The 27,554-nt window shown below is 33.7% G+C and overlaps 3 protein-coding genes across 8 annotated transcripts; 1 reads left to right on the top strand and 2 right to left on the bottom strand.

Annotated features, from left to right (window-relative positions):
- Positions 1–1,098: 1,098 nt before the first annotated feature.
- On the top strand, positions 1,099–6,570 carry LOC102614396 (patatin-like protein 1). 3 transcript variants are annotated; one of them, XM_052435353.1, is made up of 6 exons: positions 1,099–1,266; positions 1,406–1,587; positions 1,763–1,955; positions 5,524–5,688; positions 5,810–6,112; positions 6,230–6,570. In XM_052435353.1, the coding sequence occupies exons 1-6, from the start codon at positions 1,150–1,152 to the stop codon at positions 6,455–6,457; spliced, it is 1,188 nt and encodes a 395-aa protein (XP_052291313.1). In that variant the 5' UTR covers positions 1,099–1,149; the 3' UTR covers positions 6,458–6,570. The 3 variants fall into 3 exon arrangements, with proteins under 3 accessions (XP_052291313.1, XP_052291314.1, XP_006468499.1); XM_052435354.1 differs by lacking the exons at positions 1,099–1,266; positions 1,406–1,587; positions 1,763–1,955 and adding exons at positions 3,703–4,583; positions 4,935–5,119; positions 5,223–5,415; XM_006468436.4 differs by lacking the exons at positions 1,099–1,266; positions 1,406–1,587; positions 1,763–1,955 and adding exons at positions 3,706–4,583; positions 4,935–5,119; positions 5,223–5,415 and having other exon boundaries at positions 5,515–5,688.
- An 8,340-nt stretch (positions 6,571–14,910) lies between these two features.
- On the bottom strand, positions 14,911–21,575 carry LOC102614683 (coatomer subunit delta). Of its 3 annotated transcripts, none has more exons than XM_015527172.3 (12): positions 21,425–21,575; positions 20,989–21,027; positions 20,570–20,609; positions 19,818–20,041; positions 19,257–19,499; positions 18,977–19,154; positions 18,409–18,722; positions 17,144–17,342; positions 16,902–17,055; positions 16,188–16,250; positions 15,988–16,084; positions 14,911–15,363 (listed from the first exon to the last, which is right to left on the bottom strand). In XM_015527172.3, the coding sequence occupies exons 2-12, from the start codon at positions 20,989–20,991 to the stop codon at positions 15,274–15,276; spliced, it is 1,605 nt and encodes a 534-aa protein (XP_015382658.2). In that variant the 5' UTR covers positions 20,992–21,027; positions 21,425–21,575; the 3' UTR covers positions 14,911–15,273. The 3 variants fall into 3 exon arrangements, with proteins under 3 accessions (XP_015382658.2, XP_006468500.2, XP_052291181.1); XM_006468437.4 differs by having other exon boundaries at positions 18,409–18,719; positions 21,425–21,573; XM_052435221.1 differs by lacking the exon at positions 21,425–21,575 and adding an exon at positions 21,278–21,299.
- A 2,491-nt stretch (positions 21,576–24,066) lies between these two features.
- LOC102614986 (MADS-box protein defh21-like) lies at positions 24,067–27,000 on the bottom strand. 2 transcript variants are annotated; one of them, XM_025094704.2, is made up of 8 exons: positions 26,871–27,000; positions 26,372–26,595; positions 25,593–25,677; positions 25,302–25,469; positions 25,118–25,159; positions 24,967–25,008; positions 24,520–24,745; positions 24,067–24,407 (listed from the first exon to the last, which is right to left on the bottom strand). In XM_025094704.2, the coding sequence occupies exons 2-8, from the start codon at positions 26,557–26,559 to the stop codon at positions 24,403–24,405; spliced, it is 756 nt and encodes a 251-aa protein (XP_024950472.2). In that variant the 5' UTR covers positions 26,560–26,595; positions 26,871–27,000; the 3' UTR covers positions 24,067–24,402. The 2 variants fall into 2 exon arrangements, with proteins under 2 accessions (XP_024950472.2, XP_006468501.2); XM_006468438.3 differs by lacking the exon at positions 26,871–27,000 and having other exon boundaries at positions 25,593–25,668; positions 26,372–26,840.
- Between the last annotated feature and the right edge of the window lie 554 nt (positions 27,001–27,554).

Raw genomic sequence — 27,554 nt, 5'->3', positions numbered from 1 at the left:
GTAAGAGCTACATTAATTAATTTGTTAAAAGGTTTATTTAACTCTTCAATGGTTCTATACAATTTAACATCAAATATGAAATAAAGGATTAAAAATTTGTTAGGGACCAAAATAGTGAAAAAAGTGACAAATTGTCATTATAAATCTACTTGCAGCAAGTTGATATTGGAAGAGAGCATGCGGTTAGGTTGGCACAAATTTCAGTATATTTCATCAATCGTGAAAGGTCAATAGTATGTGGAAGGCTTAAGGCTTCTGCTAACACTAGTTTTGGCAACAAGTCGGAAGCAGCTCGATTATCCAGACAGGACACATTTACAGTCCCGAATCCCTTTCCCATCTTCATTTTTGAGACCTCAATTATTTGCATCAAATTCCAACCCAATTCCGACATCCCGAATGGGAATAAAAATTCGATCAAGCATCCATGAAGAAAAGAATTGAATTCCATTTAAAAGACTAAAGAGGAAGCAAAAGTTGAAAAAGAGAGGCTCCAATAAGTGGATTCTTAATTAAAGTGGAGTACGTGGAGTAAACACCTTCATTGGCTCTTGGCAAATCCATGGTAAGAGAAAAGGAACCCAGGCCGGCCATATGGTTTTCGAAGAACTTGGAAACTTGCGAGAGCTACTTTCCACCTTTGCTTCCAATTAGACGTGTGTCCGCTGTTCGTTTTAGCGTTATTAGTTTTTGTTTAATTAAATTAAATTAAATTAAAGAAAATAGAGTACGGGGTTTAGTATTCAATTAATATCCATCATCCAATCCCTCTAATTTACCCATTAATTCTAATGTACCTGGCTGGACAATACGCAATACTTACATATAAAAAATAAAAAATAAAAAAGGTGCTGGCATGAGCCTCCATGGAGTCATCATAGTTCATATGCTTGCGTCATCATCAATTACATCATCGTTATTTTAACTCAACCACACGCATCATCGCACTAGTGTTTGGAATAAGGAACATTTAAACTAAGCATAAAGGACAATTACTGATTTTTCAAAAAAAGCTTCATGATAGTGTGAACTTTTCTTAATATTAGCTGTATGATTCGAGCCGATAAATTAGACTATTGCTTTCTTAACATATATATGCATGGCCTTTCTTTTATATGCCTAGCACCATTTGTGGTCTTATACAAAATCATGATTACTAATACCATCGCCAAAGGCAAGAAAATAGCCGTGCTGAGCATTGATGGCGGCGGCGTTAGGGGCATCATTCCTGGCACTATTTTGGCCTTTCTTGAATCCCAGCTTCAGGTACCTGACCAAACCTTGATTCATTAGCATTCCATTAATAAATTAATGTGAAATGCTTAAACCCTACTCGGTGTAGTTTACTATATACGAACCATACAGAAAATTGTTAACGATTTGTTTATATGTAATTTTCTGCAAGGATCTGGACGGACCCAAGGCGAGAATTGCAGATTATTTCGATATAGTTTCAGGAACAAGCACAGGTGGGCTAATAGCCACCATGCTTACAGCCCCCGACAAGGACCGCAGACCTATTTTTGCTGCAAAGGATATGAACAAATTTTATTTTAAGCACTGTCCTGAAATTTTCCCTCAAGATAGGTAATTAAAAAATCCTAATTAATTGTCTTCTTTTAGCTTAAATTTTGTATAAGATTCAAATGATGTTCTTGTTATAATTAATGTGCTGATGGGTAGTTGAGCGTTTCGAGAACCGAATTAGAAAGGATTTCTCTGATGAAAATAAATTTTCGGTCTGAAATTAATGATGGATCAGCTGTAAGAATTTTCCAAGATCAGTTACAAGCCCTTTGCGTAAGTGGGTACGACCAATGTACGATGGGAAGTACATGCGGACTCTTACGAACAGGATACTAGGAGAAATTACCATCAAAGATACCCTAACAAATTTGATCATTCCAACTTTTGACGTCAAGCGGCTTCAGCCAGTGATATTCTCAACCAATGATGTATGTTATTCATTCACTAGCTTGATAAAATTGATGTGCATGGGTTTATATGTGTATGCCTGCAACAAATTAATTAAAAGGGCCGGAACATTGACTTTGAGGGTTTGATTTATTGTACAGGGAAAAATACATGCTTTGAAGAATGCCCGGCTGGCTGATATATGCATTGGCACCTCTGCGATGGTGGTGTTGCGGCAAATGACCCTGTAAGTAACTTCATTTTTTGAAACTGGGGTGCCATATTGTGGAATTGACAATTAAATTATAGTAGAATTTGTAATAAATGAGTGAAAGATAATGAATGTGTAGACACTAGTGGCCATAAGCCGCATTTTGCTTGAGGTTTTGAAGCATAATGCTGAGTTCGATGACATAAAACCAATAGACAGCAGGCAGATGCTAGTTCTGTCACTAGGTACTGGTGCGGCCAAGGAACCAACGAATTACTATACTGCACGCAAAACCTCCGAATGGGGCATGCTAAGATGGGCATTTTACCGAGGCAGAATGCCAATGTTGGATGTTTTTCTTGATGCAAGCTCCGATATGGTTGACTTCCATGTCTCTGCATTCTTTCAATCCTCCTATTGCAAAGCCAATTACCTTCGGATTCAGGTACCACCAAGAAAGAACCACATTATAATTAATTGAATCAACTCAACTGTTTCTGCATTTCTTTATTTTTCATTTTCTTTTTCTAATTGAATGCTTAAATAGATGAAAGTTAATTAGTTTCTTGTGATACTTGGTGACTGACTTTCACAGGATGACACATTGACCAGTGATTCTGCAAAATTTGATAACTTCACCGAGGAGAATATGCAAAATCTTGAAGAAATAGGATTGAAACTATTAAAGAAGCCAGTGTCGAGGGTTGACTTGGACACTGGCAGATTTCGAAAAAGTGAGGGAGAGGGCAACAATGATAAAGCTCTTGTCCGCTTTGCTAAACAACTGTATGGCCAACGTAAGCTCGATCAGAGGCGCCCTTAGTCCATTGAAAGTTGCAATTATCACTAAACGGGCTGTAATTACAGTATTAGTACATCATCGCTAGTAATAATCTTCTATAATTCATCTTGTATTAGTCAATATTAATCAATATCAAGTAGAAGAGTACTGATATTTAAACAAAATAATGTAATAGGAAGAAGACATAATTATCCGTGACATCATTTGGTGTTACAAAAATTGATAAAATAATAAATAGTACTAATTATAATTTATTACACAGCATTCGCTCATCTTATGGTTTCTTCTTCGTTAATTGGGCATTATCTTCTAAGTGTAGGTTGTTCTTTTCCTTTAAAATAAAAATAAAAATAAAAAATATTAAATTTCAGTCGAAATTTTATTTTAAATTTCATTTCACACACTTTGAAGATTAGGTTAGATCAATGCAGGGAGTTGATAAATAATAACACTTGTTGGTGGTATAGAGAAGCAAATGATATTGTGAATTTGTGATTATTAGGTTGGCACCTGCATATTCACGAATTGTCAGCATCGATGACAACATCATCATTTTCAATCAACCATGCACCATCAGTTTGTTTGATTTACCTAAATCTCCTCTCTAATCTTGTGATTGGTTTTAAATGATAGTTAATTATTAAGTTTTATCATTTTATATTTAAATAGTGAATTTCATTGGTGAAACATTAATTAATATACAAACTAAGCATCCTAATTGAGTAAGTTTAATAGGGTTGGCATTTTAACACAGACCCGGATAATTCGGGCCGGATTTAACCCCCACCGGACTGCGGATGTAATCTTTTAACCACAGACATATCCGGGTCCAGTTCTAGATTTGGGTGAACCCATAAATCCAAAACTCGGGCCTGGATGTATTTATTTTTATATTAGTTTTTTTTAAAATATAAATAGAAACAATTTAAAAGAAAATAGCCTTGCCCTAGTTTCAGTTTCACAGCCGCGCCGCCAAAGCCAAAAGCCAAATATTTCCTCCTCAAATCACCGTGAACTGTGCTGTGTTCCTCATCCTCACCGCCAAAGCCGAATCAAATCGCCGATAGTTATCACCAAAGACGGCGGTACAGTCGAGAAAAAGAAGAAGAAGAAGAAGGCGAAGAAGACCAATCCTGAAGCATGTCCATCTCGATATCGATATCTCCAGCAAGGCCACGCCCAAGCAGTTTCATCAACGATATTTTCGAGAAGCTGGCCCAAGAACGTGATTTCATTCATTTTAGGTTCTGATTATTGGGAGGGTATTGGATTGTGATTTGATGGGAGTATGAACAAGGCAATTGCAGAACAAGTAAAGGCTATAAATGGGATTTTGAAAAAAAAAAACGTGTAGACTCAGTGAAAGAGAGTACACGTTTTAGTTGACTTATTTTTTTTTTCTTATTTATTTAAAATTCGTGGTCTTTCTTTAATCTTAATTTAGTTGACTTAAACCTCTTAAGATTCTATATATTTCTAATTTGCTATAACGTATATACCTCAATATCAAGAAGCTTTTAATTTGAATCAAAACTCAAAATGATCGCTAGAACCATTGCCAAAGGCAAGAAAATAACCGTGCTAAGCATTGATGGAGGCGGTGTTAAAGGCATCATTCCTGGCACCATTTTAGCCTTTCTTGAATCCAGGCTTCAGGTACCTTGCCCAACATAATTAGCTTCTTTTCTCCTTCATTAACGTTCAATAAATATATTACTAGAGAAATCTATTGTGGGATTTGTATGATATTTAGTTTTAGTTACTCGGCCGCACCATCTCAACACAACTTTTTTTTTTTTGTATATTTTTATACGGATTGGAGTTGATATTCACAAAATTTTTTCTCATATATTACTTTATACATCGTAAGACTTCAATGATTCCATTCGAAACGTTAACATCAATGATGCATATCGACCTCATTAGAAAGTGTGACCTTAGTCATTCATTATCAACATACTTATATATTAATAAATATATATTGTGGTTTTATGTAATTTGTGCAAGGATTTGGATGGACCCAATGCGAGAATAGCAGACTATTTTGATATAGTAGCAGGAACAAGCACAGGTGGGCTAATAGGCACCATGCTTACAGCTCCCAACAAGGACGGCAGACCTATGTATGCGGCTAAGGATATCAACAACTTCTATTTTGAGCACTGTCCTAAAATTTTCCCTCAATTATCAAGGTAATAATTGAGACTCCAGTTAAGTTCTTGCTAAAAATGCAACGATGGTGGCCCATTGAGAGTTTAAGAACCGACTGATTAACAAAGTTTCTCTCCGAATCAGGGGCGGAAACTTTCTAAGATCAATTATAAGCTCTTTGAGTAAGTGGGTACGGCCAATGTATGATGGGAAGTACATACGGAGTCTTACAAAGGAGATACTAGAAGACATTACTATCAAAGACACCCTAACAAATTTGATCATTCCAACTTTTGACATCAAGCGACTTCAGCCAGTGATCTTCTCAAGCAACGATGTAATTAAATAAACACGTTATTCAACTGTAAATTAATTAACTTAGCTGCAGAGAAGTCGCATGCATTCATTATCTCGATAAAATTAACCTATTGTACAGGCCCTACAGGTGAAAAAAGGTGCATTGAAGAATGCCCGGCTAGCTGATATATGCGTTGGCACCTCTGCAGCTCCCACCTACTTGCCGGCTCACCATTTTGTGACAAAAGATTCAACAACCGGCGACACCTGCAGTTTTGATCTCATTGATGGCGGTGTTGCGGCAAATGACCCGGTAATTAATTAATTAAATTCACACTCTATTACCACTATTTGATAGACGAGGAATTAATTAAACATATACAATAGATTAAGTAGTAACAAATTAATCTGAGTGCGTTTAAATTAATGTGTAGACTCTGGTGGCAATAAGCCACATCTTGAATGAGATTTTGAAGCACAACGCTGAGTTTGATGACATAAAACCAATAGACAGCAGACAGATGCTGGTTCTGTCACTAGGTACTGGAGAGGCCAAAAGAGCAATGTATTATTGTGCACGCAATGCCTCCAAATGGGGCAGGCTTAAATGGGCATATAATGGAGGCAGAGCACCAATGTTGGACGTCTTCCTTGATGCAAGCTCTGATATGGTTGACTTCCATGTCTCGGCATTCTTTCAATCCTCCAAGTGCAAGGCCAATTACCTTCGAATTCAGGTACCGGTGCCACCAAGAAATTATAGAACCACACATTAATTAATTAATTGATCAATTCTTAATTAGATCAACATTAATTAATTTATTGTACTGGTACGTGGTGACTCATTTGCACAGGATGATACGTTGAGTATTGATGCTGCAAAAGTCGATAATTCAACGGAGGAGAATATGAAAAGACTTGAAGAAATAGGAATGAAGCTGTTAAAGGAGGCAGTGTCTAGGGTTGACTTGGACACTGGCAGGTTTCGGAAAAGTGAGGGAGAGGGCAACAATGAAGAAGCTCTTGTCCGCTTTGCCAAACAACTATCTGACCGACGTAAGCTCCACATTCTTGGGGAATAGCAGCAATCCTAAAATATCATATTTTATGATAAATTATATCCATACGTTTAAATTTTAGATGGGTTATGATGTAGTATCACAATCAATCCAAATCTATGAGTGTTTTTCAGTCACTTTTTCTTTTGCATTTGTGACCAAATCATAAAAGTCAAATTTGTAATTTTATAGGATTAAAAGAAAATAAAAAAAAATATGTGGATTTTCAAAAAGGAATCCTGGAATGAAGATTTTAATTTTTATGGTGTGATGCCTGCTGGTGAATCAAACTCATTAGTCGTAAAACGGCAGCGTTTTTGGAGAAATAAGAGCATTAAAAGTCACGGGGACAGCACGTGTGTGACTACTTATTCTTATAAGCTCGAAACGGCAATGTCTCTGTGTCGTTTAAACAAAGCTTTAAGTTGTGCACGTGATGACCATGTGAGCCAGCTTAAGGCAGTTCGTTAAAATCGTTACTCTACGTGTCAACGTGCTGTACATTCTGGGATTGCCGGGTTGTTGCTCTGGTAGCTATAAAACTGACTGGTATAACAGTTTTGAAGGATTATTGAGTGTAAACAAGTAAAGAGAGAGATTAGAGAATGGGTGAAAATCATTCTCTGTAGTGTTGAAATTGATTAAAAAAAAAAAGGAAAAGTCAAATGGGAACACATGGATTGCATTCAAATTGGTGGCTGGACTTTGACAAGCAACTTGGAAAATGCCAATTTTGAACCGCATGATGAATTTGTCAAAAAAGAAGAAAGTTGTTGCCGACTTGTTAGATTTTTGGTGTGATAGTTTGGCTATAAATTGGAATGTCATTTGATGAGAAATGAGTAGCAATGAGCTTCGGCATTGCTCAAGAAAATGGACATGAAATGTTGGCCATGGAGAGAAGCAATCCAAATTGAGAGGAGAGAAATGTTCTTAAGCATGTAGTTATATTGAAGGAGCATTTGGCTCCTTAATATGGGTATTACGGGTGTGATTTGTTAGGGAATATTTCTAGAAATCAAGTATTTGGGGCTTGGGGTGAGCGAAAACTATTTCTAAGAGTGTGGTTGTAATAATTTCCACATAGTGAATATTTTTTTTTTCTCTGGTTGTCTCTCGACAACGGCCGTGGTTTTTCTCCAGATTTGGAGTTTTCCACGTAAATCTTGTGTTGTGTGATTGTTGTATTCTCTATTTAAATTTTTTGTTAATTTATTGCTTGACAAATTGCTTGGAGTGATCTTGGGAGGAAACTCAATTTCCTAACATGTAGTCTCGTGAGTAAGCCTTGTAAAAAATTCTCCATTGTTATTCAATAAAGTCTCTTCAGAAAGCTTCTCTCGTAGATGTAGGTTGTGCCTTTCTTGGTGCAACTGAACCACGTAATTGATTTTTGTGTTCTCTCCAAACGCACCCTTAGCATCCAGGCAGGCATAGAATATGAAATATTTATTTTCAAATTTATGGAATGGTCAGAACTTCAAGTTTTGAACGGAGAGTGGGTCAGAATTTCTAAGTTCAATAAACCCTTTGAATCCATGAACTTGAAGTTCTCTTTAGAAAATAGTAATTGATGTTACGATTGCATGGTTGGAATACATATATCACGTATTGATTATATCGTAAAATTGATAAATTAATGATCAACTATAATAAAAGTTTGTTAATAATTTTCGTGTGGTAATTAATTATTGATGATATATTAGTTGAGATATAAATTATATTCCAATTATGTAAGTTAAGTATTATTACTTCAATTAATAAATATTTGGTTAATAAAACAGAGATGCAAACTTTACATCTTAATTGATGTGATATTATCTCATACGAACCATGTGATAACTGATTATTTAACATTATCACCTCTATGAATTTTATATTGGTATCACATATATAAGTTTTGTCTCCCAACTTTATAAATTTATCACTAGTATACAAGTGATGAATAATTGACTGGAAACATAAATTAAGCTCTTCTTGACTCATTTAACTTATTACCTTTGGCAGACATAAAGGTCGCTTTTCAAAAATAAAATAATGGTGAATCCCTGGACTGCTTGATTCTCAAAATTAAATAAAAGATAATTTTGTATTCATCTCTTCTTTCTGGTGTGACAAGCACGTTAAAAATTGCTCTACATTTCGTTATGGATTTATTTCTACTCGTAAACCAGACAGCACGAAATATTGAAATTTTTTAAGTCTCAATTTTTGTAATTATATCTTTATTTTCTTTCTGTCTAGTTTTCTTGATTATGTTGTCGGATAAAACTGTGGTGCAACTGTGGTACCATACCACAGTTGCACCCAACCGTTGGATTCCCACTTATTCAAGTAGACCCCACTCATTTGAGTGGGTCCAACGGCTGGTGCAACTGTGACACGGTACCACAGTTGCACTATAGCTTGACCCTTATGTTGTCTCATGGAAGAAATTCCTGACTGTGACGTGTGTTTATTTTTATCTTAGTAGTCAATAATTTGATGTGATTGAACGTTATTAATACGCATATATAACCAAAACTGTTTATTTTTGTGCCTAATAACTAATTGACAGTAAAAATGAAAAAAAAAAAAAAAAAGAGGCAACAGAGAACTAAAATTAGTTGGAAATTAACTGAACAGCCATTGGGTCTCCTGAGATTAAAACTAAGGGTCTGATTATGTTGGAACTGCTCTAAGGTAGAGCATTCTTTAATAACCACACGATCAAAGTTATAACAAATTTTTTACTATTTATCATTTTTCGTGTATGATTATAATCCGTGTTTTACCTTAAAGTAGTTCCAAGATAGCAGTGGCCTAAAACTAATTATATGTGAAATGTTATAAAATAATTACCATTATTTGGGTCTACAATTACCATTTTAGGAAAAAAGATTATTTTTACCCAGCGTTGTTGTTAATTAAAAGTAATGAAGGTAGCAAAATTTTAGTTCCTTGTAACATTTATGAAGCATTTATGGCGCGTTTACTTCCCGATTAGGGAATCAAAATCAGAATTAGAATCATTGATAACGTTTACTTCGCAAAATGGAGTTAGGAGTTGGAAATCATAATCGTGGGACCCACCACAAATTGGAAACATGGAATGGGAGATTGATTTCTAAAGGGGGCTAGGGAGTAGGGAATGGGTCTTTCATTCCCAAGATGACTATTTTGCCTCCCCGTAAAATTTAAAATACCCATTTTGTCCTCAATAATAATTAATTAATATATTATTAACAATAATAATTAATTAATACATTATTAACAATAATAATTAATTAATTATTATTATAATTATTAATGTAATTATTACAATTAATTAATGTATTATTAACAATAATTATTATTATTAATTTTGAATAAATAATCACAATAATTAATATATTATAGTTAATTAAAATTAATATAATTATTATTGTTATTAATTAATAATATTAATACATTACTAAAAATTAATTAAACTAAAAAATTTGCAACTAATTAATATATTATTAACAATAATTATTAATAACAATAATTTTTGAATAAATAATCACTATAATTAAAATATATAATAATAATTATGACAATATTTCATTAAATACTTTTCAGTAATTTATTACAATCTAACCCATTCTGATTCTAATTTTAAGACGAAGTAAATACATTCACTGTAATCCAGCTCATTCTGATTTCAATTTCTACAGTTTAAGTAAATAACTTATTATGATTCTCATTCATCGTTCCCATTCCAGCCTATTTCCATTATTATCCATTCGGATTCTGATTCATTCCGATTTCAATTTAGTAAACGCACCATTAATTTACTATAAAATGACATGTCTATATATAATTCTTGCAGTCCGTTAATTTTAATGTACAGATATTCATCTAAAAAAATTTTCTAAGATGACCACTAAATACAAGTGTCATAATAACATCATATGGTGTTACAATTAATAATAAAAATAATGAAAAAACACGTAAACACTATACCAGTCTATAGTTATTTTTGTGACTATTCTGTAATCATTATTAATAAATATCATTTTTCTTAATTTTATGACAAACTTTCAGTGGCTAAGTGATAAAATCCTAAAACTAAATAAATACACCGGCTTGCGTAAGGCATGATATCTGCCTAGTTAAACATCTAATCAATTCCTAGGCCAATTTTGTTGAATCTTGAAATTATGATTTGTTGACTCTTGAATGAACGAAATAATTTGAATTTGTTTCCAGCAGTCTGGCTCTCATTTGTTTAAGAATAAGCTTTCATGTCCCCTAGCATAGACTCGCTTGTGGAGGAAATTAAGAAGAAGCAAGTTATTTTTCTCCATCATATTGGAAAAACTAAACCTTGAAAAGCCAAAGCAAAATCTAGTGTGTTAAAAGTGTAATTTAGGGCTTTTCGGCCGCATGAGCTCCATCTTTTGCTTAATTATTTGCTTCTACTTGAGGTTCAGACTTTTCTCTTAATTTGGAGCTCAGCTGAGGATAGCGACCTCCCACGTACATAAAGCGGTAAGTAAACTCATTGAACTAAACAGGAGTTTACATTTCTATTTTGGCCTCTTTATTTCTCTTACTTGCATGTGCGTTTGCCACGTATATGATTAATAATAACAATAATTTAATATATGGTGATCAGTGGTGACGCTGACACCAAATCAATCTTTTTAGGTACTTCAAATTGTTGTTAGTTGATATAAACACATCTGAAGAGGTTGATCCCTCCCAGTCCCAGCTCCAAATTCGCGTGATGTCAGGACTCATTGAACAACAAGACATATTAATCACTCTAGTCGAACAAATTGTCCATGGCGGCCATGCTACTACCAAAAAAGATGCAGTGACCAGCTCTTGCGATGATACACCTGCTCCAGCTGATGAAAAATTGCCCGGTATGCTACGCCATTACACTTGATTATCGTTAATTGTGCTTTTATTTTATTAGTAGCGATACAGTAACTAACTTTACTTTCGGTATTACGAATTGGCAGAACTAACGAGAAGTAGACGATTGCAAACGTACCGAGCTGCACTCAACGGCGACTGGGCAGTGGCTAAAAGTATTTACGACGTATATGAGGGTGAAATTGGAATTGCAATCGCGAAAAGAGGAGACACTGCTCTTCGCATTGCAGCTGCTGGAAAGTACATTGAATTTCTGAAGGAACTTGTGAAAATTATGGAGGCAGAGGATTTGGCTAAGCCGAATAAGCATGGAGGAACAGCTCTTTTCTATGCTGCTGCATCTGGAAGGGAGAGTGATGATGAAGCATAATAGATCCATAGCAATGGTCCGAGATCATAATCAGACGTTACCAATCGACGTGGCCGCATCATTAGGCCATAAAGATATGGTAGAGTACCTTTATCAACAAACTAGAGATTCGTTGAGTGATGAGGACTGCATCGAATTACTTGTCACCCTCATGGAAGCCGATTTGTATGGTAAGTATGAACATGTTGCTCCCAGATGTTGCATTGCAGTTGTTTAGGGATCGCCCACAGTTAGCCACTCTTCGCGCTGGAGACTGTGAGACACCGCTGCATGCCTTGGCTCGAAAGAATCTGACGTCTTCTAATTTCATCAATCAAAATCAGCGAGGAATTTTTAGGAGATGCTTCAATCTTGGTTAATCCTCAGGACCATCTTAACTTTTTTTCCTCCCAATTTATTTTTCTGTCTTGGGTCTTTTACAATATTCGAAAGTCTTTTTTTCAGGTGCCGAAGATGTAGAAGTTCAAAGGCTACAAGCACTAAAATTAGTGGAACGCCTTTGCGGAAAAGTTGCATTGTTGAGTGACTCGGAAATATCAAGACTAATTTCAAAACCTGGAGCACTAATATTTGATGCTGCAAAACAAGGAAACGTCGGGTTTCTATTGATACTTACTCGCGAGTATCCTAACCTGGTATGGAACAAAGTTGATGTAAGACGATTATAGCATATTTCATATCGCCGTTTTGAATCGTCAGGAGCACATCTTCAAACTCGTATATCAGATAGGTTCAGCTAAGGATTTGATAGTTGTGTACAAAGACCAAAAAAAATATAAAAAAAAGGTAACAATATTTTGCATTTAGCTGCAATGTTGCCACCGCAAGATCGACTCAACATTGTTTCAGGAGCAGCTCTCCAAATGCAGCGAGAATTTTGTGGTTTAAGGTGAATTAATTGTTCGATTAATCTAACCCTATCTTTTACAGAAACTTTTAATCTTAAGCTTAATTTCGTTCGTGACTAATCATCATAGGAGGTAGAAAAAGTTGTTCAACGAGGGTTTGCCGAAGCCAAAAACAGAGAAGGTCTTACTCCAAGAGCTTTATTTACGAAGGAACATAAAGACTTGAGGGAAACAGGGGAGAAATGGATGAAGGACACTGCAACATCATGCATGTTTGTGGCAACACTCATTGCCACCGTGGTTTTTGTGGCAGCTTTCACTGTGCCACGTAGCAATAGAGAGGACACAGGATTTCCGTTTTTCCTAGAAAAATTTTCCGAAAATTTTTCCTTCAAGATTTTTGCCATATCAGATGCGATATCGCTAGTATCCTCCTCTGCCTCAGTAGTGAACTTCTTATCCATTCTCACCCCGCGGTATGCAGAAGAAGATTTCCTCCGGTTGTTGCCAAGAAAGTTGCTGCTTGGACTTGCAACACTTTTCATATCTGTAGCAGCAATGATGGTTGTGTTTTCTACAACATTTTTCATTCTGTTGGCCCAGGAAACGTTATGGATTGCTATCCTTGTTTCCGTAATTTCTTCCACGCCCGTCATCTTGTTTATCTGGCAACATTTCCGACTCTTTTATGATGTTCTTCGATCGACGTATGTGTCAGGTTCTCTCTTCCAGATAGGCAAAACTAGCCTTTTCCGCAAAGAAGGGGAAACAAGCGAACGCCAAAATAACACCAAGATATTCAATGCACATTGGGAAATTCAGTGCACATGTAGCACAAACGTTTAATTGGAGGCATAAATGTTGATAATATGCAGTGGGTTAAAAGAAATTAGGTTCAATTCTTACTTCCAAAATTCTATACATTGATGTATATGTCAGTACAAAGTTGAATGAAAACACCACTTATAAACACAATACCACTAGGTCACTTCAGTTTGGAGAAATAAATAGTTTGTCACTCTAGCATTGAACCAAAAATTATTTACTTAAATTAAAAAAAAAAGGTTGTAACAAGTATTTATTTATTCTTTTTCTAAAACGAAATAATTAATTTCGAATATATTTTGGAGGATATGACTTAGGATAAGACATGACAATGAGAAAAGATATGGCAAAGAGATTAATTAATGAAAAACATTTGATCATATTCTTCAATCAAGAGGGAAAGTAATGAGTCAAATGTGAGTACATTAATAATCTCTACATTGGATTAGCGTAGGCCGTAATCAAGAATCTTCGAAAGTCCTTTTTTTCCTGAGGAGCAGACTTGGAGCTCCTCTTCAGGGGACGGTAGCTTTCTGAATAGCTCCCGACCTGACAAAATGAAAGACTTCGGACGCCAGGGAAATGAGAAATAGATCAAAATTAATTAAGAGTTTTAGTCACCCAACACTGTGTCTGTATCGTGTAGCTCATTGAAATGTCAACGACTGCATTCGATTATTGGTCAACGATTGCATGTATTGCCTTTTCATGATTGTTTTTTGTGTCCATTTGACTGAGCAGTGGCACGAAACAAAATTCGTTCAAACATGTCCGTAGAATTAGAGGCTTTATCGGCATGGTGATGGTGGTAAATAAACACCCTTCCTCTATCAAAAATGAAAAAACAAAAAGGGGCAAACACCCTTCCTCCATTTGGTATCGCTATCAGTGGTAGTAAGTGTTCACTAAATCTTGTAAACTTTTTTTTTTAATATTTTTTGTTTTTTTGGTTATTTTTTTAGTAGAGTTTTTGAATATTAAATAATCTATTTTTACCTTTAAAAACAAAAGCTCAAATTTGAAACTTTGAAAGTAGAGATTGATTTTTTTTTAATTTTAAAATATCATTTATTAATTTAATAATCTTATTTTATTTCTTTCGTAACATAATTTTAAAAAATTTAACTATGAAAATAATTTTTATAATTTTCAATAAAAAATTTCATTGACAACAAAACAACTAAGTCTTTTTAGTTGTAAGTCTATTGACAAATGCTCTACTAACAAAACTCTATGAGATAAATTTTATTTAAAAAACTGTATTAAACGGAGCTTTGATGGGGCAGTGACCTCCTTGCTTACAAGAAATGGATGGGGTGTAATAAAAAACATGAACCCAAAAAGATATTTTTGATAATATACTAAAATATAAGGCTCTTTTTTACATGAAACCCATCGATATACATTTATCAACTTTCCTCCCTCAGCGTTTTGTTCAACTTCAGCTTACAAACAAATGTAAGCAAACCCCAATATATTTATTTATTTATTTTTTCTTAATCACAAATGTTTTACTCAAAAAGTTTAGAATTATCTAAAAGGATTCCAAATAAACTTCAGGACTCTCTATAACTTATTATTCCCCGAACATAAGCTTCTGTTACAAGGTGTAGATGAAATCATCAGAATAGCGTAACAAGAAGACTGCACAAACACATTCTTTCTGATGGCACAAAGACGGTATATTCTAGAAAGTAGAAACAACATGTTCGTACAATCATTGACAATGTATAAGGCACTATTTATAATAGAAGAAAATTAGGTCAATAAAATCAAAATCTCAAAACTTTTAGGATAAGAAATGAAAATGAGGAAAAAAAAGATTTCGCTAATAGTCAAACTCCCCATACAACTGAAAACATCATCTAAGAATGCCAATAGAAACTTGTTATCTGATGCGTCTTTTCCATCAGCTACACAACTTGGTAATTTTCTGTGATCAAAACTGTCCTCTGAGAAAATTTGGGAGGAGCTCCACCTCTTAAAGGGATGATATTTACAACCTGTAATTATAATGCAGAGTTAAAAGGGAAATCAAAGAGACAAGACGTTCAGAAGCAAATAATGCAACAGTAGAATTACAAATTTCACTAAAAAAGGAAACAGATAATTAATTAACATGTGCTTGGATGTCAAATAAAATAGAATAGATTATTAAATTAACATGTGCTTGGATGATAAATCTTATCAAACCCCACAATCTCAATTTTGCTTATACTATGATTAAGAGCAGTCACCAAAAGACTCTGTTGAAAATGTATAATTACAATAAGTTTATATGTATATTCACCAAGCAAGGGCCCATTGAATACGAGTTTGGCTATGGGGTACATACCACAGGGATGGCTACTCCTCACAATTAACTGCATTATGCACGAGGAGTGGGAATAAGTGCTTTTAGTGCCATTCATTAGCAATATTTTAGATTAATTGGTGTTAGAGACCAATTCCTGACATGCAAACAACTTAAAATGGAAAAGTTTAAAAAAAATAATAATCAAGGAATGACCACAAAATTAAACTGATTGCACGGTACCATTCCATTAGCTAAACCACCAGATTATATCACTAAACAACCACAAACAGGGATTGGATCATTCAGATAGTTGCAAGGCAGCAAAGCAAACCTTTAGATCACTGTAAGTACTTGTAGCTGAAAATCGCACAGAAATAGGGAAGAAAGATGATGAATCAGCAGGAGGCACAACAAATTCCATTGAGCCACTGCAATTCATTAGCACAAACAATCAATTCATTGATTGCCACTAGAATAAGAAGAACATGCAGCACAATAAGATGAAAGTAAAAGCCAACAACATTGACTAACCTGCGGTTAGAGTTATCAATAAGAAGTATGGTCCATTCCAGGACAGAATTTCTTGAGTCATACCTGGAAATAAAAATGAATGCTAGTTTAAGTCAACATTTTAAATTACAAGAAATGGAAAGGGTACAAAAATATGGCCAGTACAATCTCACTTTGAGAACCTCATTACATAGACATAACATTTTAAAGAATGCTAGAATAACTCAACATTTTAAATTACAAGAACTGGAAAGGGTAACAAAAATTGCCAGTATAATCTCACTTTGACAACCTCATCGCATAGACATAACAATTAAACAATAATAACATAGAATTTCAAATTGCGAATTTTTTCCAAACAAGTAAAAAAGAAATATACTTATAATCAAACTAGCGAAAATAATCCCACTTTAAAGCACTGCAGCATAACAATTCATAGATGTATACTCAATCAATACCCTATTCCAGGGATAAAAACGTGTATCATATCCTTTAAGGCTAGTACACCATATTCTAAATATTAGCAATGTAAACTACAGTCATATTCATCATTTCTAACTGAGTAATAGGAAATATTCAAAGAAAAAAAAATGGACACAGAATTGTAATCGTTACAGAAATCAAAACTTGAAAATATGAACATCTTAAAACTAAAAACCTATCATGAAAGACTGAAGCCAATTAAACTTCAATCTAATACCCATAACATAAACAGAAGAAACTCAATTAAATTACCTCCACTCCCCATCAATCTGCCTAACACTTGGTGCCTCTCGGAGAGCTGGAAGAGGAACTGAGATCACTACATTTCGCAGATCAAACATTGTTGAAGCTTCATATTCGATGCTCACATAAGTTTCATTTCCAGAAACAGAGGGCCAGCAGTTGACTGTAGTACACACAATCATAAAGATGATTTTAGCATAAAAACAGAAATGACATATGAAAAGGATAAGCTGTCTAAGAATTTAACCCACTTGTCAATGGCACCATAGACTCATCTGCACTTTGCATCCTCCACTTCAAAAGACCAACACCAGCTGCATCACCAGCTTGGCCTGTGGGGAAAGGCCTGTTAGGATCCTTCAAGCCTAGTATATTTTCATGGGTGAAGAGTTCCTTGTTCATATTAGGGTGTGTTTTGAAAAGGATGCCCGGGTTGCCTCCAGTTTCAATCTGAAATAAGGCACCACTTTTTATATTAAACTCAGCTAGGCAAATAATAACAATTTGACAACAATCAAAAAACTTAATATCTGGAATGGATGATTACTTATTTTCGGCACAAGTATCAACAAAGAGAAACAAGCATTTGATGATAATTAATACACCATGTTAAGCATCTTCTTTTCGTTGATGATCACAAAGCACATAGACAGTCTATCAAGAAAGAACTGTGTGGAGCTATCCAATTAACTTTCACAATGGCTTAAAATTGTTAAATTTTGTAATCAACTAATGGCATAGTTCTCAGCATTCATTGAAAAGTTGAATATTCAAAACTTAAGATTTAACAAGAAAATCGGAAGCCTTTTTGAATTGGCAAGAGATACAGACCAGATCAACGAAAGCAATTATCAAAACATGTATGGACATAAATTTTCATCCTTTTCTAAATTTCCAGTGTGGTCAACAGATAGGATAGGGCTGGGAAAAGTGCAGAGCAGAACTGATAATGAATGCACATAGTTTTGCAAGATGCAATGAAGAGCAGAGGATTAAGTTTGAGACAACTTAACAGCAAATTTCACCACCCATGAAAATTGAATGCGAGGAACAAAAAAATGATGAAAATCTGCATGAGAAGTTAATGACCGATCATTCTGCCTTGCAATTCTCGCACACAACATGGCATAAACATGCAGCATGCTGTGTCTAAGTCTTGTAAAGAACTATAAACCCAACAGGCTAATGGCATACTTACAGTCAAAAGGGCCCACAAAACTAACGAGTTAATGCTCCAATGGAACATCAACACTGTACAAACTAAAAACACTCTACCCCATTATGCACCCTCGAACAGAACAGAACCACAGCAAGCAATTGCCAAACAGTACTTTTGATAAAGAACAATCACCATGCAGGAAGAACCAAAACAGATGAAATAGCTTATAAGCAAGTCAACCAACAAAACCATTTAGAATAAGCAGTGGAAATTAAGAAAAATAACAAAACCATTTAGAATAAGCAGTGGAAATTAAGAAAAATAAATTGCTAGTGAGACAGGAAGGAAAAAGAGTACCTGAACTTGGATTAGCCCATCTTCTTGGTTAAGAATTTGAAGTGACAAAGTTCCTTGGACATCAAAGTTACTCATTCCACCATCTCGTTTCAGGCTCACATTGATTTTCTCCTCAACGGTCAAAGTGATGGGATCAGTCAGTGGCGGCGCAGCAGCAGCTGCTCTGGATTGGCCTGCTATAGGCTTCACATCCTCAAGAATCACTTCACCCTCTGCTTTGAGGGATTCCAAGAATTGGTTTGTCCTTTGTGATTTACCAAGTTGCATACCAAGACCTTTAGGAGGAGCATTGGCAGATGAAGGTGGTCGGCCTGCTGATACAAGAATATACAAAGAAAAGAGAGCTTCTTAATTCATAAACAATAATACAATTAAAATCATAAAGAGATGTAAAAGACTGCTGTTCAGAAAGAGTTAACAAACATATTTCTTAAAGACAGAGGAAGTATAACCTATTTGCCAAAGGGATTCAGAAAAGATTATGGAAATCAACAACAAATTAGCAATTTATAACATCAAATACTTAAAAGCACTTGCATAGTATTCATTCCACTAAAAGGACACGTACCTTTAGACTTGCTAGAAAAGGTCTCAACATCAGTAGTCGCCAAACCAAACCCAGAACCACTGCCAAAACCACCTCCACCACTAGAAATACTCATATCGCTAAAGCTACTTTCAATTCTTCCTGATCCCATTGACTGTAAGGACATAAACCCTCCTTTGTCGCCTCTATTCTTTTCAATCTGCAGAAAGTATGACAATTTCAAAAGGAAATTATATGACACAACAGAGCGATAGAAGATACAAGTTCCTAAGGAACTACTTCAGAACCTTAAAACAAATACCTTGCTTTTGTCAATTTCACTAGCTTTGCGCTTCATGACATCCTTGGTTTCATTGATCTTGCTCTGCACCACAAGCTTGTGCAACTTCTCTTCATGACTCTCCATCTCACAGTATTGCTTAACCTGTGCAACAGTCACATTTTCCTTGTGCCCAAGGGATATTACTTCGTCGAATGCAAAAAGCAGCTCAAAAGCTGTCTTGCAGATACCCTCCTCATCTAGAGAGTATGAATATTCAGGTACCTATACCAATTTAAGGAATCAACCACATAGCTCTGATCTGCATAAATTGCAATAAAATCCCAGGATGACATACGCAACTGTTACATTTTATTTTTTTAAAATATAACAATAAAAAATAAAACAAAATAGCATGCAGCATGCAAACAATACACTGTATTCAGTTAGACATGTGAACGCATGAAAAAAGGAAGTTCCCAATCCACACCAGTAAAACCATCACAATAACACAATAACACAACAAATAATCTACCTATAAGCCATCCAAGAAAGGTTAAACAAGCAATCAATAGACATTATCTAAGACCAGCAGAAGGATACAAGCTTGGAGAGAAGCCTCAGAGTTTCCAAATCTTCAAGGATGTTGCTCTGTTTGTTTGTCACAAGCAGCAGATACAAAGCTTCTATTGGCTGGTAAACATAGCGCACATTTTCAGTCTCAACATATGTATGCTGTTTTCCAGTGCCAACCAACTTAGGAAAAGCAGCAAGAAGACCTTCAATCCTGATTCGAGACATATCCACAAACTGCCTAGAGACAAGAACTGCAATTATTTAAGAAAAATGTCAACAACAGTGATAGAAAAGCAAACAAAACAAGAAAACAAGAAAGCTTACAATATAGATATTTACCACGTATGCAGGAAATATTAATAAAAGATAAAAGAATAGACAGAGAGTGTGTATATGGCAGTTGGGTAGAAAGGTTGGGGGGGGGGGTTTGTTGAGCAGGGGTGCGGGTGGTGGGAAGAGAAGAGATTAAATTAATTAATCTCAAACAAAATTACCTACCAGATTTATGATCAGGCACTTACCACCTTTTCTGACAATTTCATTTAAGTGTCCAATTCTTATGTAAAGTCCACAAGTACCAAGGAGATCAATTAGCAAAGTCTGTATTCTAATTTAGCAAGGCTAGTATGTTAATAATCTTAAAAGTATGTTCGTTTCCTTTTTCTCAAAGCCTCTATATTATTCTCATTGACCACATTTCCATTTCACAAAAAATAGCAGGAAACTACTTATACAAAATGATTTTTAGCAAAAGAACACAGAACAAACAAATAACTCACTTTTGCCAGATTTGGACACGATAGAAGCAGCAAGAACAACCTATATCACAAATAAAAAGATAAATAAGATACAAATTTCCACACAAAATAAACAAATGAATAAACCGACAGATCATTCTACTCATACATTCAAGAAAATAAATAAAAAAAGAAAAGTGCTAAAAAAACAAAAACTAAGCGATAACAATTGAAGTATCATCAAGTCATCAAATGTGTTTTTAAGCATGAAAGATTTCTTTCATTCCACTATACTTTAGCAAAAAAAAGGTTGCATCAAGCCTACAGTAAACTTGCATTAATAGCATGATCTTATCAACTCAAAATATCTATAAACCGCATATGGCTTAATATAATGCAATTGAATTCACAAAAATGCACAAGCATTGAGTAATTTGACAGCAAAGGAAGAAAAATATTACCATCTTGAATTAAGAAGAAGAAACTACCACCAACAGAACCTGAAAAATAAGATTAAAAATATCAAATACAACATAGTGAAGCAACGAAATGACCAAAAGTAGTAAAGTAGCGGACAATATCCTTTTACTCAAGGAGCAACAAATCTAGTAATAGTATATTTCAATTGCTTAGACTCGAGATCAGATCCAATTCTAGTTACATAGGATCTAATTGATCCACGTAAGAGAAACTTAAATTATTTGTCCCGTTTAGTTGGCGAGAAAATGCAGGAAAATGTAAGAAACATACGAAATTTATATTATTGGATCTGAGATCTAATTGCAAATCCAAAACAGTACTGAAGAATGAGAATTTAGAATTTTGGAGATTTGTGAATCAACGGCTGAGGTTGTAGTGGAGAGAAAAATAGGAGACAGAGATCATAACGCTACTAACCTGGATCGGTGTCCTTCTCTGCGTGCGTCTTAGTCTTCTTCAGAAGCAACAGAATTTGCAAAAGAGAACCTGTAAGCTCGAAGAGTATCAAATGAGAAATGAATTCGACTTTTATTTGGGTTTGTAAAGAATCCGCTCTGATTTGGACCAGGGCCCAATAAATATTTCATTGCTTAGCCTTTTACGGGTAGGCCGTTCGGCACCCTCGAAATCCCTCCTAAAATCTCTTTTTCATTAAAGTTATTTAAATAACCTAACACAAATTAATTTATTTTTTATTTTGAATAAAAATTCAATTAAACACTTAAATAAATTATTCTTTAAATAAAAATTTTTAACACCGCACCATTCATGATTTATGTTTATATTTTTAATTTTAATTATAAAATATTTTTGTTAAAATTATAAGAATTTAAAATTATGAAAATAAAAATCATATAATAAGAAAAATGTTGAGATAAATTTAATATTTTTAATTTGTAAAAAAAAAAAGATAAAATTCTAGGAGAAGATAGTTAATTTAATCTATAACCTTATATTTTATCAATTAAGCTTTGGGTATTTTAGGAAATAAAATTCGAAAAGGGCGTTATAAGGATTTAGAGGGTGTTAATCGTTAAAAGCCGCTGTCAGTGACGACTGATGAGTCACGTGTTTAAACTTAGGTACAATTACAAAGAGTCGCTAGCAAAATATTAAAAAATAAATATAATTTTTAAACTTAGCAAAGAGTCATCCATCCAATAAAATGCAAACTCAATGCCACGTGTTTAAACTTAGGTACAAAGAGTCGCCAGCAAAATATTAAAAAATAAATATAATTTTTTTCTAATCAATTGAAAACTTGAAAAATAGATTTTAAATGCAGTTTTATGTTTATTATTTTATTTAGAAACTTGTTTCGTGACACTATAGGAAAATGTTTGGAAGCATGTCGATTTCATGTTGTCATCAATTGTATTATAGGTTAGTTTGATAGTGTTATAGTTTTTAAAACAATTGTTGTTAATTAATTGTGAAGAGAATTAGTTAAATATTTGGTAAAATTGATTTTTAAAAGTGCTGTAAAATTTAAAAGCAATCATATGTTTTTTGTAAATCTTATTATTAAATTGTTGTAAAAATATAAATAATTGGATTGGATATAATGTTGAATAAAATTTATTTACAAATTTATAAAAACATATACAAAATATTTTTAATTGTGTATATATAATAATTATTTACAAATTTATAATATGTTTGAGGATATATATGGAATGGTATTAAATATATAAGTGATTCTCAAAATCAGATTTTGAAAAGTTATTCATTTCCTACTGTTTAAAATATGTTGTAAAATATGGTGATTTTGTTAAAAGTAGTTTTTAAAAATATTTACCAAATACCAAAATTAGCTTTTATCTTTTTAAAATCACTCTTAAACCTTCCAAAACGATTCCAAACAGGCCTATATCTACTTGTTTTGTTCACATTAATTTTTTTTAGTCTAATAAAATAATAATATTGTTGTAACAATTAGTACAACATTAATAAGAGACAAACTGAAAAAAAAAAAAAAGTCTTGTAGTAAAATTTTCATTTGTCTTATAATATTTGTTTTTTTTTCATGTAGTGATGGTGTACTAGATGTCATACTAATTGTTGTGTACATATCACTACTATTAATAAAATTAGAGTTATTAGAAGATGAATTATTCTGGGGTGTGGTGAAATATCCTTCAACCAATCTGTTTTTGATACGTGAACAATTAAGTTCAAGAAAAATGTTCATGGAATTCTGAATTGAAGTCTACTAAACTAATGGAATTGTGCACATCAACGGAAATTAATCAACTTTCTAATTAATTGTGAGTAGCTTTTTTTAACTTTTAAGAACAAAAAAATGACTAAAAAAACTTTTTATTGGTATTACGTACTCTAATATTATATTCTTGGTTAGTTTACATTCCCAGATCTAATAACTACTTAACACTCCCCTTTAGATCTGAATTTGTAAAGGATATTTTTTTATTATTCGAATTTAGATCTGTAAGGGTTGTGGTTCTTCCAGATGGTGGATGGTAAAATGAAAGAGCTAGCTAGCTTAAGGATATATATCCCAACTCCTACGAAGAGCTCTAATTTATTACGGGCAATTAATATTTTTTGTTCAGGGATATCTCTTGTGTAAATTGAATTTCTTTCTATTCTTCAGTATGATTGCAGAAAATCGATGTTGATGATGATTATTGTACTATTTTGAAGAAATGGAATATATGTGTTTCGCTGTTTCAAAAATAATAGTTATTAATTATTATTACTAGTTATCATACATGTTGATCCAAATGGCTCTTTTATATCTATTCCTTCTTCTTCTTTTATTATTATTAGTATTATTTTTTTAACTAGATCTATTTAGGTTCATCGGTGTACTACTAGTTTTGAAATTTATCGAATGAGATATTCGAGCTTCATTAATTCATCGTGCGAACGCTCACTGAATGATCAAATGCCTTTAATTGACATTGTTTTTGAATTATTTTTTAACTTGAAATTGTACATGTCATAAAATTTTGAGACAATTATCATATTACATCTTATCTTTGAATTCATCAATACAAATCATCATTTACCCTAAACGCCTTCAATTAGTCAAGTCATCTTCGCTAATCTAGCTTAGAGGTCCATGGAGACATACAATAAAAATATTGCGTGAGAAATCAGTAAGCAATTATAAATTCTTGATTTATAATAAATCGACTCACACTGAGTTTCTAAAAGGAGTTTAATTAAAACTTCGTTTCGCAAACGTGCAGTTACAAAGAACACCCATTTCAATAAGCATACTTAAACTAACAAGTTTAGAGTTCGAACAAACAAACACAATAGCATATGTATATATATTTATAAGCTATATGTAAGAGTCCCTTTATATATTTTGTCGTGGCACTATTGTTTCTTCTTCCTGATCCCAGAAGCACTTTCCACAGACCTAATCACCCTGCAGCATCGAAAAAAAAAAAAAAAAACATATCAGTTCAAAATATATATGTATATATATGAGGTTAAATCAACTTGCAGCAGTATCCCTTAAAATAAAATGTATAAAATACCAAAGGTGGGGAAATGAAGACCGAAATCTTGAAGATTAGGCTGAGTAGGCTGCAGTCGGAAGGGCTGATAATGAGGAATTGCAAGCTCAAGAACACTGCTGGGTTGTGCCTCTCCAGAAAATGGAAACTGATCCAGCACTTGTCCATGTTCTTCAAACTTTGATACCATTGCTGCCTGCTGCTGCTGCTGCTGCTCCCATGCCATCTGATTGTTATTATCCTTAAGCTAAAAATCAACATGAACATTAGATTACTAATTACTCAAATATAGTCTATAGCATTGATTTGTATATGTCTAATGTGTTAAACTTGTAACACAGCTTATTATAAATTTATAATGGACTCATTAAAATTTCAATAGTTTATAAATTGATTCTACAGGAACAGCAGTTAGTTTGATATATATATTTTATATAACCTGGTTAATTTAAAAGTTATGTTACTAACCAGGCTGAATATTTGCTCATTCTCCTCCTCCAACATTTTCTCCTATATTAGAACAAAATCAAGAGAATAGACTATTAATTAAAAAATCTGGTCGTGATTTAATTAAAAATTTAAACCATGTAATATAATTAGGTGGCCATCAGCCCATCACCTTCCTAAGAAGATTGTCTGTCTGCTGCCGTAAGATCTCCATCTGCATGCCCACAACTCAACGTTAATTTGTTTGATCCACCGATTATATTTTGCCATATATTGTTGAAAACTTTTACAAGGATGGGATTATTAGAATGAATTTTAAAATTATGTAAAAAGAAGTGAAAATTGTATACGCATACCTTCCTAACTCGAACCTTCTTGACTGAACACTCCAGTTGATGTTCAAGTTGAGTCAACTCCTCAAGTTTCACAGAGTTCAAGTCAATATCACCCGTGTAGCGTCGGAGACTCAATTCAAGATTGTGAGTTTCTTTCCTCATTCTTCCTAACTCATTGTAAATTGCTTCCTGAAATTTTCATGAGCGAAAAAGAAAAAATCAATTAAAATTATCAGTCATAGTTAACTTGTTACATATATCGGATATTTGCAAGGGAAATTAATAATTTGAATAACTAAAAATTAATTGTACCGAATCCTGATTGTTAACGCCGGCTGGAATTCTCACCCCTTTAGCAGCCTGGTACCTTCTTATGATTTCTTCAATGCTGCAAGATCTATAATTTAAATTGAAGAAAATCTATACAAACTGAAAGAAAACTCTGCAAGAATTTATTACTGGTATTGATTGAAGAGGGTAAAAAAGGAGATATCAATTTGGTCATTTTTTTTATGTGATATTTCCTAGTACTTCTGTGATAATTGATTAAAAAAGCTTTTCGTAGAAAATCACATTGACGAAGGCCTGACCTTCATGTCATTAAGTCAACAAAAAAAAAAAAAAATATATATATATATATATATATAATCATAGGAAGCCGGAGTCTGGAGACCTTTAGCGGATCAACAAAGAAATACGCAAGGATTAATATACGGAAACCCTAATTGGGTAGGAGGATGTCAAAGAGAAAAAAGAAACAAAAAAAAGGAGGAAGTAGAATAAGAAATAACTCAAGTTGGTCTTAATTTCTTTGAATTTTTTATGATTTCTTCAAAAGAAAAACAAGTTTTTACGTAGTGAAAAAAAAACAGAAATTAGAACGTCAATTTAACTCATTTAAGCAGAAATATATAACAATTTAAATACTGATCAGCGTTCTAGCCGCCAGAAAGAAGCCATGAATGAGAAAAAAAAAACTCAAATACATCCAAAAGTAATATTATAATATAAAAAGAAAATAAACAAAGAAATGCATTATAGGGAAATTAATAATTAAGAAAAGGGATATGTAATGATAATCTTGGAAGGACCTGGTTGATTCACTGCAGAATTCGGTCAGTTTTCCAGTGCATGAGAAGATGATGAGGCCTATTTCAGCATCACACAGCACAGAGAGCTCACGAGCCTTCTTCAAAAGCCCTCCTCGGCGTTTCGAAAAAGTCACTTGCCTGTTTGTTCTGCTCTCGATCCTCGCAATCTCTATCTTTCCCCGTCCCATTATTTATACCAACAATTAATTCTATAAACTGCTGCACTGCAGCAAAATTAAAGGCACAAAAATATAGGTAATTATAATTTTGACAAATTAAGAAATGTTTCTTGGCCGGTTTTTAAGAAAAATATATGTGGTTTTTAGAAGAAGAAAATTAAATGAAGGACTGTAATCAGAAGTGGAAACCCTATTAATGAATGACATATCAGGATGTGCTTTAAGACTGCAACATTGTACTGGAGATAGAAAAGAAAATAAACTTTGAGAGAAATTGAATGAAAGAAACTATAAAGTGTTTAAGAGTTTGAGTGGTTTACCTCTTCTTTCTTTGCTTCTTGTATTGGAAATTTGCTTGAATGAGGTATGAATATATATAGACTCAGCTAGCTATGGCATGTAATTAACTTCCTTAATGTTCCATCTCTTTTAATGAATTTACCAAAATGCCTGTCTTCCTTGCACACACATGTATATACATGATCAAACATACAGTGAGGCTTGTCTTTCTAATGTGTCCAGTGTTCGCACGAGCGAAGTACGCATGTGCTTAATGTGTTCAAATGGATGCAGTTCACATGTTGTTTAGAGTAATGATAGTTCATGCAAATTGATTCCGTTCGGTGGCTGTTGATTGTAATAAGCACAACGAAAGTGCACTTTATTATTATTTTCTCGTTTTATCATAAGCTTCTGCTTTGCAACAATCTTCTAAACACAGCCTAAATGTTCAATAAAGCAAGAAAAGAAATTATGGTTTCATTGTTTTAAGGTGCCAGGATAATTACAAATATTAATTAATTAGTATATAAACAGTTTGAATTGCAAGTTTAATAAGTAAGATTGCTTGCATGCATGCATGTTAAATAATATATATTTATATACATATGTATGTATGTATCAAAATCCCTAATTTTATCATAGCGAGCGTCCATATAATAATTCATCGTTAGCTTTCGCTGTCTTGTGAATGAAAATAAGAGTGAGAAAAAAGAAGAGATGAT

This window comes from Citrus sinensis, chromosome 2, assembly GCF_022201045.2.
Source record: "Citrus sinensis cultivar Valencia sweet orange chromosome 2, DVS_A1.0, whole genome shotgun sequence".
NCBI classification, from domain to species: domain Eukaryota; kingdom Viridiplantae; phylum Streptophyta; class Magnoliopsida; order Sapindales; family Rutaceae; genus Citrus; species Citrus sinensis.
This window is presented reverse-complemented; position numbering and strand designations above follow the sequence as displayed.

What these genes read in the sequence shown, in the direction of transcription:
- LOC102614396 (XM_006468436.4), top strand. Translation starts at nt 4,467, where the DNA reads ATGATCGCTAGAACCATTGCCAAAGGCAAGAAAATAACCGTGCTAAGC. An exon ending in ATTTTCCCTCAATTATCAAG is followed by an intron (nt 5,120 to 5,222) that starts GTAATAATTGAG and finishes TCTCCGAATCAG; the next exon opens with GGGCGGAAACTTTCTAAGAT. An exon ending in TGATCTTCTCAAGCAACGAT is followed by an intron (nt 5,416 to 5,514) that starts GTAATTAAATAA and finishes CCTATTGTACAG; the next exon opens with GCCCTACAGGTGAAAAAAGG.
- LOC102614683 (XM_015527172.3), bottom strand. An exon ending in CTTTTCTAGCAAGTCTAAAG is followed by an intron (nt 18,723 to 18,976) that starts GTACGTGTCCTT and finishes TTCTTGTATCAG; the next exon opens with CAGGCCGACCACCTTCATCT. An exon ending in GTACTTACAGTGATCTAAAG is followed by an intron (nt 15,364 to 15,987) that starts GTTTGCTTTGCT and finishes TTATAATTACAG; the next exon opens with GTTGTAAATATCATCCCTTT.
- LOC102614986 (XM_025094704.2), bottom strand. Translation starts at nt 26,559, where the DNA reads ATGGGACGGGGAAAGATAGAGATTGCGAGGATCGAGAGCAGAACAAAC. An exon ending in GCGTTAACAATCAGGATTCG is followed by an intron (nt 25,470 to 25,592) that starts GTACAATTAATT and finishes TGAAAATTTCAG; the next exon opens with GAAGCAATTTACAATGAGTT. An exon ending in ATGAGCAAATATTCAGCCTG is followed by an intron (nt 24,746 to 24,966) that starts GTTAGTAACATA and finishes GTTGATTTTTAG; the next exon opens with CTTAAGGATAATAACAATCA.